At 48.3% G+C, this 16,521-nt stretch overlaps 1 protein-coding gene across 6 annotated transcripts in view; it reads left to right on the plus strand.

Moving 5' to 3' along the window:
* Nucleotides 1–16,521, plus strand: part of ATP8A1 (ATPase phospholipid transporting 8A1) — a 1,017,459-nt gene that overhangs the window by 490,004 nt on the left and 510,934 nt on the right. For all 6 annotated transcript variants that reach the window (XM_085642166.1, XM_085642168.1, XM_085642167.1 and 3 more), the window contains one exon: nt 11,486–11,591. In XM_085642166.1, the coding sequence (XP_085498292.1) occupies nt 11,486–11,591 (106 nt within the window). The remainder of the gene's footprint in view (nt 1–11,485; nt 11,592–16,521) is intronic.

A 16,521-nucleotide genomic window follows, 5' to 3' on the forward strand; every position in this document is an offset into this window, starting at 1 on the left:
GATCATTCCATAAACTGAGTGTTCACTGCACTCCTTGATCGCCCCCCAAGAACCACCCCGCAGAGGATGCGGCTGTTGCAGTGGTGTCAGTCCGCTCGCCCCACAAACCTTGCCCTCATGCGCCTAGGAGTCTCCTCGCTCTCCAGCACCCCCCCCCCCCCCAAAACCAAATCCCCAACTACCCCATGGAAAAATATGCCAAGGGACCAACAGGCCCTCGGGCAATATGGCCAAGGCTGTTATAGCATAGAGAGTACTTTGCAAAGTTTTTGATGACGGTCACATCGCTGCGTCGTAGCTCAAGAGCCAGCACAGACCTCTTGCAGAACCGTCGACCTCTTCCGCTGGCCCCCGTGATCTCACATGTGAGTGTGATATGGGGATCTCAATATTCCGACATAGAAAAAATCCTCTGCGCCTCCCAAGATAGTCACTTCGATGTTGATCCATTCTTTGGGACCGTTTGCCATGACCGGGTCTCCCTTCTGGGTTGGCTTTCGCCGGTAGAGGGACCGGGAGTGTCCCCCTCTGTTGGCACCGGGAGGCCTAGGATCCGCAGCCCCTCGTTCAGCTCCGTCACGTGGTGGGACTTGTTCCGGTAATCTAAAGTGAGACCAAAGGGATAGGTCCAACGATATCTGATGTTATCATCCCGAAGTTTGGAAGTGACAGGTCGCATGGATTGCCGATGCACCAGAGTGGCAGGTGCCAAGGGCACATTTATATCCCTGAAAGGAAGTCTCATCCTTCTTTCTCGCCACTCCCGAAATGGCTTCCTTCGTCTGGAAGGAGTGCAGCTTCACCAACACATCGCTAGCCCGTCTGCGTTCGCCTGTCTGTGCAGGCCCCACTCGGTGAACTCGATCAATCTTGAACTTTAGGTGACGGGGGGCCAGCAGCTCCGCGAAGAGCCCCATGACAAATGCCTCGAGGTCAGGCCCCTCCGCACCCTCCTCCAGGTCCTGGATACCTATGTTGTCCCTCCGAGACCAGTTCTCCAGATCCTCCGTCTTCAGCACCATTTGTTGCAGTTGGGTCTGAAGCGCCAGTTGGGACTCCTGTAGGCCACGGGAGCGTGCCTCGAGGGCCTGTGTCAGCTCCTCCACCTCCAGCACCCTGGAGCCCACAGTGTCTACATCCTGTCGCAGGGAAGTCAACTTCTCGGTGAGGTTGCTTTCAGTTGATCCACGGTAGCGTGTAGATCTTTCTTCATCTCTTGACAGAGATCCTTTTTGAAGTCCTAAAGAGTGGCTACCAGATCCTCCCTGGTGAGAGCCATGGCCGGCGCTTGGACCAAGGCAGCCAGAGGGGGATTCTTGTCTGCGGCAGAAAAGTAACTGGAGACCTTATTTGAGGAGTTCTTAGGTGGCATATGGGCTGTGCGGCGCAAGTCACCAGTGTATGCACCCGGCCAGATCGTGGGAAGTTTCTTCGGGAGGCCCCCTAGTCCCTTCAGGCACCCCGCGCAGACACAGGCCCGTCAGTTGTTAAAGGGTGCTAGCGGCCATCTTAAGGTCAGGCAACCGGCACGAGGGAGCAGCACCCAGTCTCAGAGCAGCTAGAAACAACGCTCCCCACTATGGAGGGGGAACAGGAGGAAGGATGTATCGCCTACCTCCACTCCTGCCGTCGAGTGAAGCAGCGCTGGGAGCCCCAGGGACCAGATCAGGGTTCGGGCGCCATATTAGAGTCAGGCAAGAGCGCCACGTGCAAGCTTCTCTCAGCTTTAGAATCCACAATCTGCAGAGTGTCTGAAAGGTCCCGCCCTGACAGCGATGTTCGCCCCAATAGCGCTTAGTCCCCACATTCCGTGTTGTCTTCCCAGATGGCGAGCACATCTCCGGCCGCACCTCCATGTCTCACTCCCGGTCTATGGCCGTCGCGTGGTCAGCGCCAGCTCCCCCAGAGGGAAGGCAGCAGGTCGGGCGAGGAGAGGCACCTCCAAGCGGCCCCTGCGAAAGCGTAGCTCTGGGGACAAACGGCATCATCCGCATCAGTGTCGCTCACAGAGTGGAGGCCGAAGGCGACATAGGTTTGCGCCCAGATCGTCTCGCGCCGCTCTCCTCAACAAGATGGAGGACGCTCCTGGCCCGCATCGCGCCGCTGCTAAAGGGCTGTATTTCCCTCATAGAATCACCGGCACACTCCCCGCTGCACTCAGTCGGCTGCCCCTCTTGTCTCATCGGGTCCGACCGTGCTCAGCTCTCTATCTGGCTGAAAAATCACTTAGGGCAGTCATGGGAGTATGGAACTGAAGCCGCTCACGTCCGCTCAGCCACGTCCCCCATTAATTAATATTTTGAAATAGTTTAAATAAGTGTTTTTTATTTAACATTATTTCCAATGGAGTTTTATTTTTAGGTCCCTACCTTCATTATTTTCTATGTGAGGGTGTTGCACCACAAATGGTTGGCCATGTATGGTGCTTGATGTACTCCAGCTCTGCAGTGAAGTATATTTAGTATTGTTGTGGGTCTTTTCTGGCTGTGGTAACTTTAGAAGTGTAGTTTGTGAATGGCAATCGGCTTAATCATTTGTGGGTGGGTGCATGTCCCTGCCTAAACGTCTTCCTTACGCTTCCTAAATTCCTCCTTACTCCTCTTTAAACCCCTCCCATTTAATTGGAAGTATGCCCCTTTTTCCAGCCTCCTCTTGGTCCCATCCCCATTTACTATTAAGTTGTAAACTTGCATGTGTGATGTTCTCCCCATAGAAAAGATTGAAGAGGTGGGGATTTACACTTGTAGGTTTGTGGATTTAATTATGTAGTAATTAATACTGTAGTACTACTTTATGTATTTCAAAATGCAGTTTGTGAATCAAACCCAGTACCTGTAGTGCCTGTGTAACAGCAAGCGCAAAATAATATATTTGTATGTTGAGACCAGTAGTTGTTCCAAAATCAAAAGCCACGTAACAGGAAACAATGGGAAGTTAAACCGATTAATCTATGGTGAGCAGGAGACCAGGACTGTCTTCACAATTTCCCTGGAAAGAGCCGCTGTTGAGTTAAAGTTGGTAGGTCTTCTAAATGCATAGCTCTAGTTTTAGCAACCCGGCCCACGTCCCTCTTATAAATATCTCCAGAATTGTATCCTGGGCAGAAAGTGGTCAGAAGAGAAATTGGGTTGCTGATTGAAGGGGGTAAAACCCTACTCAAGCAGGAACCACAATCCTTGTCAGGGTGAAGTCCCAAGCACAGCCTAAATTAACCTGTGCTCCACCCCGTGGTAGATTGATACAGAGCAGTCAGGCTTAACTTGAAGGCAATGTGAAACGTATCTGATAGAGACTTCTAGCCGCATATTCCTTACCTTAGAATTATCCCCAGATGTCAGACTTGATCCAGAAGTTTTTTCATGAGAACTGCATGCTAGTTGGTTGTGCTGTTTGTCTTCACTTGATGTTGTTTGTGCCGGCAATGACATCTGTGGTACATATGTAGGTGCCACCAAGGTGAAATCAGTTCTTTTCTTTCCGCGCCAGGCTGCGCAGATAGGGGAAGAGCTACACCGTAGCAATCTTTTTACTAGGTATTTTCGACGATTTGTCAGTCGTTTTTGAGGTTTTCTAGAAAGGCCCGCTTCAGTCCCTGCGGTAACTGTCACTGGCAGATGTGGGTGACGGACCTGCACCTTGTATGCCTCTGGTGGCTGAAGTGGGATCATGATGCGAAGGTCTGCTCCGACTTCCATTCCATGCACCTGATGACCTTAAGGAAGTGTTCTCTCAAGCTCATGGCGGCTCGATGTGCACCACAGCTGCAACCCCTGCCCAATTGAGAGCGTTCGATGAGGCCATGCACCTCATCTCTGGGTGGTCCTTTTCCCTCTAGCTCACCTTCGGACCCTGCAGGTACGAGAGGGGCTCCTACTGGATCCATACCAGTGTCAGTCGAGCCCCAGGTAACACCTGATGGATCCGATTCGTCCTTAGTCGGACCACCTCAACTTTCCCCGACGCTGATCCCGAGACTGATGCTCCCAGTGCCACTGGCATCACCATCCCCATTCACATCCCCGAATCCGACATGGAACCGGAGGGACCTCGTCCGATGCCGTCTCCAGCACTGAGTTGAGTTTTGCTTTCCAGGCCAGAGCTTGAACCCTATTCTTACAGGCTAGGACTCTGGGAGGATGGGATGGGTCGCTGGACCTTGAAGAATACCAGCCTTACCAAGAACAGAATTTGGACTGGAGTGAGGATCTGGGTGAAGCCAGTGGACTGCATACTTCTACAGATACTGGTGTGCTTTCTCTCGGTACTGTGGCTAATGAGGAGGAAGTATCATTTGCAATGGTGGTGTAAAGGACAGTTGAGGTCCTGGACGTTAGCCTGCCCTCAGTGGTAGTCAAGACTAGCATCTTGACAGAAGTGTTTCAGCTGGGAGTGTCCCCATCAGAACCACTTCTCTCTTTCATTGAGGTACTTTCTGGTGACCTGATTGGGACTCCTGTGAACAGGACAATTGCCCGCTGCAATCGCCCCGCCCCTGGGGACCCAAATTTCCTCACCCACAACCCTACCCCAGATAGCGTGATGGTCCAAATCTCCATGTCCCACGTAAATCCTGGCACATTTCCTTCCGCACCCCTGGACGGGGAATCCAAAAGGCTGGAAAACTTGGTAACAAGATGTTTTCTTCCGCCAGCCTGGCACTGTGGTCTGTGTGCCTTTTGGAACGTTATTCCCTGCTCTGTGGGATACGGTTATGCAGGTGCTGGAAATGGTCCCGGAGGAGGACCGGCCCGTTCTCTCTCAGGCTTTTGCCAATGGGAGGGACGCAGCGAAGTTCACCATCCGTTGTTGACTTGACACCAATGACTCACTAGCCAGAGTGGTTTTGTCGACAATAGCCCGTCGACGCCACACCTGGTTGAACACTACTGCATTTTCTTGGGTTCACGAGTCCTCACTCATGGACATGCCCTTTGATTGCTCACATCTCTTCAGAGACAAGGCGGATTCAGCACTGGAGTGCTTTAGGCACAGCACGGCTACTGCCAAGTCCTTGGGCCATTCTATGCCCCCTCGTTACCCTCAATTCACTTCTTTCGTGGCCATGGAAGGGGTGCACAACTGAGTCTATACCCGCCCAGCCACTGCGGTGCACAAGCTTAACCGCCTCTGCATGGCCGTGGATGTAGTTCCTACCGACCCAGTGAGTCGGGTGGACAGCGGTCGTGTCAGTCTACCACCTCCCTGCAGCCGCAGCCTTCAGACCCTCCTAGTCGGCCCACTTATCTGCAAGAGCACCCAGTTGGCGGCATGATTCGCCATCACCTGCCCGCTGGCAGTCCATAACATTAAACAGGTGGGTTTTGCAGATTGTCCAAAGGGGCTACTCACTCCCCTTTGAGACAGCCCTTTCCTCCATGCCACCTTCTTACGACAGGTTGATGGAGGACCACCTTTCTTTTCTCCGCCACGAAGTGATGGCTCCTCCTGCCAAAGGAGTTATAGAGAAAGAGTGTCAGCACCAGAAGTAGATTGTGGTTGCTATTCCCGCTAATTCTGATGCCCAAGAAGGACGGAGGCCTTCGTCCTAACCTCGACCCGCGTGCTCTCAACTTCTTCCTCAAGAAAGAGATCTTTAAGATGCTTAGTCTGGCTCAGGTCCAGTCTGTCCTAGACCCTGGAGACTGAATGGTAGCGTTGGACTTGCAAAACGTATACTTCCACATTCCATTCCCGTCTGCCCTCAGGCGTTACCTGTGGTTCATGGTAGGCCAAGAGCATTTCCAGTTCGCTGTGCTCCCCTTTGGCCTCACCAGTGCCCTTCGGGTGTTCACCAAGGTGATTTCGATGGTTGCAGCTCATCTGCATAGATCAAGGGTGCGAGTCTTCCCCTTTCTTGGTGCCTGACTGTTAAAGGTGGGCTCGTTCCAGGTTATCTCCCACCTCCAGACTACGGCGGGCCTCCTGCATTTGCTGGGGTTCCCTATCAACGTGCCAGTGTCTCACCTGACTCCCTATCAGACGCTCATTTTCATCGGAGCTGTTCTGCAAACAGTGCAGTTTCGGACTTAACATCCCAAACGGTGAGTCCATGATATTCAGGCTATGATACCGATGTTTTAGCCTCCAACCTGCCTTTCGGGGTCGCTGTCTCTGAGGGTGCTGGGCCTCATTGCCTCCTGCATCCTGCTTGTGACACATGCCTGTTGGCATATGCGGGCTCTTGAGTGGGACCTGAAGTTCCAGTGAGCACAACATCAAGGAAATCTCTCTGACATGGCCCAGATCTCAGAAGGAACTGCAAAGGACCTACAGTGGTGGCTTACAAACCGTGATTTGGTCAGTGGCAGACCCCTCTCCCTTCCCTAACCAGATTTGACATTAGTGACGTCACTCCTGGGATGTGGTAGCCATCTAGGAGATCTGGAGATCAGAGGTCTCTGGTGGAAGCCGGACTCTGCATCAACCTGTTGGAGCTCTGAGTGATCTGATCGGCATTGAAAGCCTTTCTACCCTGAATTCGGGGAAAACTAGTGCAGGTTTTCACAGACAATTTCAACGCCGTGTGACACTGCAACAAACAGGGCAGGGTGGGGTTGTTGACCCTTTGTCTAGGGGACATGGCTGGAATGTTGGGGAATTTCCCTGGTGGTTCAGCACCTAGTGGGGCTCGTTGAATGCCAGTGTAGACCAACTCAGTCGACGATGCCTAGTAAATCATAAGTGGCATCTGCGTCCATAGGTTGTGCAAGGTCTTTCTCAGCAGTGGGGAGAGCCTTGGTTAGATCTATTCGCCACAGACGAGAATTCATAATGTCAGCAGTTCTGTGTGCTGGAGTTTCCAAAGCAGCTCTCTCTCAGAGACGCTTTTAACCTCGAATGGAGCTCGCGCCTCCTGTACGCATTTCCACCTATACTACTTCTGCCCAGAGTTCTCAAGAAGATCAGGAATGACCAGGCCCAAGTCACCCTTGTGGCTCCGAATTGGGCACAGAGAGTTTGGTATCCTGAGCTACTGAGCATGGCAATCAGTCCTCTGGTTTTCCACCCTAACCTGCCAATGCTCCACTTTCTCGTGTGGAGATTGAGCGTCGACAGTTAACAGATTTCGACCTTACGCCCGAAGTCTGTAATGTTATCTTGGCTCTTTCTCAGGTGTTCTTGTTTGTTCTTTCCCTTGCCCAGCAGGGCTCTTCTCTGGGTACTGTTAAGGAATACCTTTCTGCAACACTGCTTTCCTTCGGTTGCCTGATCAACCTTCACTTTTCCAATCTCCTATTGTACATGGGTTTAAAAAAAGGTTTGCAGCATAGGTTTCCGCCCCCTCCTATTGTTATGACCCTGTGGGATCTCAATGTTGCCCTCACCTTCCTTATGTACACTACCTTTGAGCCTCTATCCAATTGTCCACTCAGGCCCTCACTATCAAGACGGCCTTTTTCGTGGCGATAACATTTGCCTGAGGTGGTCAGTGAGCTTCAGGCCTTGTCCTCCAACCCTCCTGATATGAACATCTATCCAGACAAGTTTGTGCTTTGTACGAGGGCATCTTTTCTTCTGATAGTGGTCACCCCATTTCATATAGGCCAAACCATCACTCTGCCTACATTTTACGCTCCGTCTCATCTCTCCAAGGAAGATGAGCAATTCCACAGTCTGGACTCAAAAAGAGTGTTGTCGTTCTACCTTGACAGCACACGAGTTCCGGGTGGATGACCAACTCTTCATGGGGTATGTTGGTGCAAAGAAGGGAAAGGCTGTACTGAAAACCACCATCTCCTGATGGATCATACTCTGTCAAAATCTCCTACGTATTGGCTAAGAAGCAACCCCTTGAATGTTTGCGCGCTCATTCCATCAGAGCAAAAGCTGATACCACTCCGTTAGCACACGGAGTTCTGGTCCTGGACTTCTGCCAGACAGCAACAACGGCCTCATTGCACACGTTTACTAAACATTGCTGTGTGGACAGTTGGGTCTGTAGCAATGGGAACTTTGCCTGTTTAGTCCTGCAGGACTTCCTCACCTGAAATAGGTCTACAGACCGATCTCAGGGGAGGTATTGCTTGATGATCCATTCTAAGGTAAGGAATCAGTGGCTAGAAGTCTCTATCAGATGAGCAAGTTACTTACCTTCTGTAACGCCTTATTTCGTAGAGACTGTTTAGCTTCAGATTCCTTACAAACCCACTCATTCTCCCTCCTCTGCAAATGGATTTCTAGGGACAGGGTGTCTTGCCCCTTCAGAGCCCTAGTTTTCCACACCAGTGGTCCAAGTACTTCGTGGCTCTGTTCTTGAGGCGTGAAAAGTCGCAAAAAGTAACTGATGGGCCCTTCGATCCTGAAGGGTCTTTTTGGACCAGAACGACTTACACACATTGCAGTCAGCTTCTTTATGGTCGGGTGAAAGGCACAGGTTGCACATGAGGTGTTGATCGATGTGTGGATATTTTGAGTGGCACCACGGGCAGAATCAAAACGGTGTACGTTCCATTAGAAGCGCATCTTCGATGTAGGCGGTGGCACGCGGGAAGGTAGGCCCGAGAACTCGCCTAGGTGGCACCTATATAGGTACAGCAAACATCACTTCCGGCGCAGATTGGAGCCGAACAACGCAACCTACCGGTGCGCAGGCATACTTTGAACGTAAAAAATTCCAGATCCAGTCTGATGCTTGGAGATAATTCCAAGGTAAGGAATCTGCTGCTGGATAGAGTCTCTACCAGATAAGGCGTTACTGAAGGTAACTTGTTCATTTTTGCAACACTTCAAACAGTAACACAGTGGATCCAACACCAGATTTTGAAAAATTGATTAATCTTTAATAAATAAAAAAGGCCGAAACAACTAACATCCAATCAGTAGAGCCGAAGATATGCAATTTTAAAGCTTTCAGCGAAAATAGCATCAAAAAGCTCAAAGTGCCAACTGTATATTTGGTTGTACCGGACCAGAACACAGTCACACGTTCAGGCCAAGCATGATGGAGCGTGGCCCGGCTACAGGGACCCAGTCAGGTCTTCTGAACAGGAGTTAAATCCTGGTTGCAGAGCGTTGTGAGGTCCCTTGCGGAGGATGCGCCACAGAGCTGAGAGGATGCGTTCCGAGGAGCTGCGAAACTGCTATACGACAACCTGCATCATCGTAGAGGCCATTGACAAGTGATTTGCAATGCGAAGGCCTGCGTAGGGAAAACCTTGCACAGGCGGCAGTTCTGATGCGGGCTGTGAGGTCGGTGCAGGGTGCTTGCACTGAGACAACCCTGCAGCAAGGGCGATGCATCAGTTCTGCTTGGGATTGCGCTGTACAGCAGAGGAGATGCTTTGATGCTGCTAGGTCAACAGATTGGCTGGCAATGCACCTTCAGGCCCACTTCCAAGGGTCCAGGACTGAGCTGGCACAGCTTGGCAGAGTAGGACTTGCAGGTGGCAGAGTATAGTTGCTGGGTTCAAGGTCGTTGGAGCCATCTGCCCCCGACACTAGTCAGGAGGCCAACCAACTAGCCCCTGGAGCCACTCTGGGGTCCTGGGTTCAACAGATGCAGGTCCAGTTCTTCTCAACCAGGCAAGAGGGTAGCTAGCAGCAGGTCAGCACAGCAGGGAAGCACTACTTCGGAGCTGCACTTCAGCAGAGTGGAAGTCCTTTCAACAGCACAATGGTCCTTGTTCCTGGCAGAGTATTTACAGTGTAATGAAAAGTTGGTGTCTGAGGTCCAATATTTATACCTGGGCCTTCCTTTGAAGTAGGAGAAGCTTCTAGAGGGTTCCATTTGTAGTGCATAGGTTTCCTGCCTTTCCTGCCTTGGTTCTGGACTAGCTAACAGGCGGTGTACAGCCCTTTGTGTGGATGCAGGTCACAGCATATTCAAGTGTAAGTAGCATATTTAAGTGTAAGTAGGGCTGTGCCCAGCTCCTCCCTCCCATCCTGCCAGTGATGGCCTATCCATGGACACCTAAGCTCTCTATTGTTTGTGGCTGTCTAGGAGGAATACACAAACCCCAACTGCCAGCTACTCCTGGTCGGAACTCAGACAGGATATAGGCACGAAGAGGCTAAGGCAGGAAAATGCTTATTTTCTAAAAGTGGTATTTTCAAAATTATAATTTATAATCTGATTTTACCATAAGAGAGGTTTTTTCATTACAATTCCAAAGACACCAAACATGAACTAGCTACCTGTTCCCATTTGGAAGTTACAGCTTATTACATGTAGTAAGGTTGCTCCAATGTTAACCTATGGAAGAGGTAGGCCTTCAGTAGTGAAAAATGAATTTAAGTGTTTTTCACTACCAGGACATACAATCCTAAAACATGCAAGTCCCCAACTTTAAAAAATACTGCACCCTATCCTCAGGGCTGTCCTGTGCCTATCCTAGGGGTGACTTACATGTATTAAAAAGGATGGTTTGGGCCTGGCAAAAGTTTTTTTTGCTAGGTTGAAATGGCAGTTAAAAATTGCGAGCACAGACTGCAATGGCAGACCTGAGATGTTTAAAGGGCTAGTTAAGTGGGCGGCGCAATCAGTGTTGCAGGCCCACTAACAATTAATTTATAGGACCTAGGCACATGTAGTGCCACTTTTTTTTTTTAATTTACAAGTAAATTAAATATGCCATTTGGGGATAGGCCAATGTTACCATGTTGTAAGGAGTCAGCACATGCACTGGTTAGCAGTGGTAAAGTACACAGAGTCCTAAGGCCAGCAAAAACGAGATCAGCAAAAATATGAGAGGTGCAGTCAAAATGTTTGGGGCAATACCCTAAGACTGATCAGTCTAACAATCCTTATTTCATACCTAGTTTGAGTTCCGTTTCAAAACACTGCTTACCTCAGTATGCGTCACCTACCTCCTATGTTTTCTCATTCTATTAATCAGTGGACTCATGTAGAATAATTGATGGGAGAGAAAGAGAAAAGTTGGTATTTTGTTGGCTGCTCCTTTTCTTCTGGGTGAAATAACCTGGCATTGGGCTATCATGCCAACAAAAACGTGGCCTGGTGTTTGTGGCCGGGAAGAGATGCATATTCTCTAAACTACTTTTTAGATTGCAACATTTTAAAGTATTTACATTTTTGTTCCACTGGAGGAAACTGTACCAGTTTAGCGATGCATGGAGAACCATTGCTCATCAGAAGGCCATGTAAGAGTGTGATTAACTAATCACTTGCTCAGAATTTAATCACAGAAAGTTCCAAGTACTCCAAGACCGTATTGCTCAAGTTATCTGTTTCAGAAGGAGGAAAGCCTGAGTGAGCAAAGATTTAAGCCTCTAACCTTACCAGTTGTCAGCAGTGGACGTTTTAATCCATTGAGCATTCTATATCATTACTTTGTTGCTTACTCATTGTGTTTACTTTATTATGTGTGAGTCTCATGCATTTGGAACATGGCACATACATCTATTAAAGGGTAATGTTCCCCAGTGTGGATTGGAAATAGGATGTTATGTGATGTAACATTTTCATATGAATTTGTGATTTCGAAGATGTGCCTAAAATAGTGAAGAACTTCTATTTTTGTTTCAGCCAACTGCCCCAGTGATTTGTGAGTTTTTAACAATGATGGCAGTTTGTCATACTGCAGTACCAGAACGAGACGGCGACAACATCATTTATCAAGCTGCATCGCCAGGTAATGTATTTTGTGCTGTAGGTCAACTTAATATTTCAAACATATTCACTGAAGTATCAAATTAATATTCTTTAGGGGTCTTATCCACGGGTTAAGATGGGTCACCCCTTTAAAATGCATGCGTTTGGGAAGGAAAAATATCTGAAATCTTCCTTCAGCTTGCATTTATTGCCCTTTTCCTAAGAAACTCCTTAAACCACTGCAACACTTGAGCAGCAGGCCATTTATGTCAAGACTGCCTTTGTTGAGATCGATAGGGTGATTCTTTAGCCAATCATCCAATATTTGCCTTCAACATGCCTCAACATTTTGATTATGATCTGTTGTTTTTTTTTTATATCAAGCACAACCACTGAAGTTTCTTGGCGCCACTAAGGTTGTTAGTATGAGATATGATATATAAAGCTCTAGTGTAAGATCACTAAAACCGAACTTCAAGATTATAAATTGAAAAGATAGGTTTTCATAGAATTTCTAAATCGAAATAGAGAAGATTGGCAGTGCATATTTAGAGAGTGTTAGTCTTGCTGCTGCAATAGAAAAATATTTATCTCCTTAAGTATGTGTTTATAATCTGGGAATTTGAAGCAGAAAGTTCTGTTCTGAACACAAATATTTTACTGGTTTGTAGCAGGTATTATATTTGCCAAAATTATATAGATGGATTTATGCACAGTAGTCGTCGTTTTAAAGATCATAATTTTCCAGACAGGAAGTCAAGTTTTCTTAGCCTCACACAAGTCTGACTGCTGCAGTTTGAATAAGTTGTACCTCCATTTTTTGGGGGAGAGGGTGGAACTGACAAAGTATAGCATCCTCTTTATATATTCTAGATTGAATCAAACCATTGATCGCAAGTGAAAACAACATGTTTTAGTTATACATGAAACACGCGATTCAAGGATTTGACTCTGCATGAATGCCAAGGTGCAAATTAGCTCGTCCCAGTGTCAAAAAGACATGAGGTCGGTTTCCTGTTAGCACATTTCACATATGGTCCTTTTTGGTCTACTGGGGTCAAGGTCGGCACCTCTTGGGCATTCCTGAAAGTTAGGCTCCATAGGATTCCATTGACCTACTATGAAGCATTGAATGTATGGAAACTTTGCATGACATATCTATAAATAGATTGGGCAAGAGACTGCTATCTTGGGCCTTGTGACCTCTATATTTATTTCTGTCATGTTTTTATAGGTGTTTTCTGCATGAATGATATTTGTGGTATACCCGGTATGTGTGCAACATGTGAGCGAGTTTGAGTGTTTGGTTGGGAGGTAATATATAATCATTAGGCAGGCTGTTGTCTTCTTTGCTACTGTGGCCTTTATACCCCTGTATTCCCTGCCTTTACATGGATTTTACCAGGAGCCCTCTTCTTTTCTGATGAGTACTCCATCATATGTCCGGTCTACTGGGCTTCAAGGCATGGAACAATATAGGCATCACGAACCTGGGAGACATTTGGCAGGGAACCCACATCAGGTCAGATCTTCAGGCTCAATATGCCCTCTCTAAGACCCCAGTTCCATAAATATTTGCAATTCAGACATGCCCTTGCGATATATAAAGACAGATTGAAGGTCTTCCCGAATACAAACCCTTGGAAACTAAGGTGCCAATGAGTAAACTTGGTAAGGGTTAAGTCTAATACATATACCATACTCTAATTGCCAATGCCCCTGATGTCCTTAACCCCCTGAGGAGGCAATGGGAGGGCTGGGTTGGCCCCCTGGACGACCTCGACTTGTGATGCTACACATTTCTTTACAAATTTAGTAGGACTGGGGATTTGATCAACAAAACTTCATAATACAGGGACTGAGTTTTCTTATATCATCAGTAAATGTTGGTCTGGCTAGCTCACAGTGCTGCATTTAAACTCCTAAACCCCTAGAGTTATAGATGCTGTTGGCAACCTTTAACCTGACCTACTTTATTCCCGAGGGATTTGTGGAAACAGATCTAACCCTTTCGTATTTCACTTGTGCATGCCCAAGGTTTGACACAATAATATTTTTTTTTTGTTTTTATAATTCTTTTTATTAAGCTGTTTCGACATGCATCACATCAATTACTTACGAGCAAGCGACTTCACCATTCCATATGTCCAATCATTAACATCACAAAACAGATCACCTATATTGCATTGGCGAAATCAAGGGGTTTCAAGAGTTTCAGCATTGGTCCGGTGAGAAGGCGGCGCACAGACATCTCATCTGTACTGATTCCATGCTCCCCACACCCTGCTCCACCTCCCAGGGCACCCTCTGGCCACATAGACTGACTTTTTCCTAAACATGCACCAGTCTAGGTCTTCTTCCCACTTTCTCAAGTGGGGCAGCTGACTTGCTCCCCATTGCTGTGCTATGTTCCTTTTCGCAATCATGTACGCTAGGGTTGCCCACTGTGTAGCATATGTGTTGAGATCTGTAGGCTCCCAAATATTTAGTATACACCTTCGAGCCTCAGGCTGTATGTCCACAGTGTGTGGTGTATGTCTTGCCAGTATGATTGTATAAGTGGGCAGTTCCACAAAATGTGAATGAACGTCCCTGTTTCCCCACACCCTCTTCTACACTCTCCGCTCTCCACCTTACCCATACGTACCAGGCAAGGCCCTGTGATGTAGATCCTATGCAATATTTTGAGCTGCACCAACCTCAACCTGGCCTGGATAGCAACCTCCCGCGGGGAGGAAACTACCGCTTGTCAGTCCTCGTCATCGAGATCTAAGCCATCACCAACCCATTTCTCCCTGAGGGCTTGTAGTGGGTCTACCATGTTATTTATCAACTTTCTATAAATAAGAGAGATGGTCTTCTCCGGGAGATGTCCGTCTAGCAATCTATCCTCCAGTGGGGAGGCTTCCGGGAGAGTTGTGTTACCGGGCATCTGGGTGAGCAGCGCATGCCGTACTTGGAGATACCGATAATACTCGGTATCCGCCAAGCTGTACTGTTTGAGAGAAGTGAAGGGGAGAACCGTCCCTTCGCCCCAGACATCTTTAATCTGTGAAATTCCAATGAGTTCCCATTTGTCGAAGCCCTTGGATTTCCAAAGACTCCCCAGTCTCTCAGAGTTCAATATTGGAGTAGCCAGAGTGAGCCTATCGTCCCATTTCAGATCTTTATTGGCCGCATGCCATACCTGAATTGAGTGCACCGTAGGCCCAGTGAGAGGTAATCTACGAGGTTTGTCGTACAATGCTCTGCTGTAATCTCCCCCTGGGAGCAGCCATCTGTCCATGGCGTACCCGGGGTCGTCCGGGCGGCCATAAATCCCATGATGGCCGCGAGATGGGACGCCCAATAATATTTCCTTATATCGGGAAGACTAATGCCCCCGTCATACCAGTTGAGAGTCAACTTGGATAGCGCAATTCGGGGCCTGCCGTCCCAGAGGAGTTCCCCTTGAAGATTTTCTATTTCTTTAAAATAGGACGCTGGGACAGGGTCCATTGCGTTTTGGAGAGCATACAAAAAACGAGGCAGGGTCATCATTTTGAAAAGGACTGCTCTGCCTAACTAGGATAGGGGGAGGGATTTCCAGTGTTTGACATCACTTTTCAACCTCCGTATGGGCGGTTCTAAATTGCGGGCAAAACAGAGCTTTGAGCTCAGCGTCACATAGATGCCGAGGTATTGGAAGCCGTCGTTCGCTATCTGGACCAGGCAGTTTTGCGGTATGATGGGTGGATCTCCTTGGAGGACGTAAACTACCAACTTGGACCAGTTGACGGTAAATCTGGAATACTTCCCAAATATTGCAAGAATGTCAAGGAGACCAATCAGTGAGGCTCTTGGAGAGGTCATATAAAGAAGAATGTCTTCTGCGTACAATGATATCTTGTCTTCCCAATCCAAGGACCACTGCATTCCGCGGATTACTCGGTCTTGCCTGATCCAGGCTGCCAGGGGCTCCAGTGCCAACGCAAAGAGAAGCGGAGACGGGGCAGCCCTGGTGCGTGCCCCGGCTCAGCTGGAAATCTGGGGACTTATGGTTGTTCACCACAACTCGGGCCATAGGGCCGGAGTAAAAGAGACGGATCCAGCTCATGAATTCAGGGCCTAACCCTAGCTTGGTCAACATGGCGAAGAGATACGGCCACTCGACCATGTCAAATGCCATGGTGGCATCTAGTGATACCAATATAGCTGGTTCCAATATGGTGGATACTCTGCCTAGGACTCCATGCAAACGGTGTATATTAAGGGCAGTATTGCGATAAGGCATAAAGCCCGACTGGTCAGGGTGGACCAGAGTGTTGCTAACTTTAATCAGGCAAGTTGCGAGCAACTTCGCGAGGACTTAAGGCTCTGCGTTTAATAATGATATTGCCCGATAGGACGCAAAGCTGGTTTTGAGTTTGCCTTCTTTATGTATGACAACTATGTTAGCGACTCGTTGATCATATGGTAGCGTACTTTTATCTCTACTCTCTGCCAACATAGAACGTACATAGGGGGAAATTTTGTCCGGCCTCAGCTTATACAATTCAATGGGGATGCCATTAGGACCTGATGCCTTCCCTGAATTTACTCCCCTAATCGCCTATGCCACCTCATCATTTGTTAGCGGGGATTCAAGATATGCCCTGTTTTCCTCTGAGAGTACGGGTAGCCTGATTTCCCTGAGCAGCTCTCTGTTCTCACCCTCTGAGAACCCACCGGTGGTGCAATACACAGTTCGGTAATAGTCCGCAAATGTATCCGCTATTGCCTGAGGGTCCGTTATGGGGCTGGAGTCACCTCCCTGCAATTCAGGTACCAGGCGGGCTGCCCAGTCTCTTCTGTCCAACCATGCTATCAGTCTTCCTGCCTTATCCCCATGCTCATAAATCGTGCTCTGGACCTCTCTGCCCTTTGCCCTGGCTCTATCTTCTGCAATGCTTTTAAACTCCTCAATCAATCAATCAATCAAGGACATTTAT

Source organism: Triturus cristatus, chromosome 2_2 (assembly GCF_964204655.1).
Source record: "Triturus cristatus chromosome 2_2, aTriCri1.1, whole genome shotgun sequence".
Classification (NCBI taxonomy): domain Eukaryota; kingdom Metazoa; phylum Chordata; class Amphibia; order Caudata; family Salamandridae; genus Triturus; species Triturus cristatus.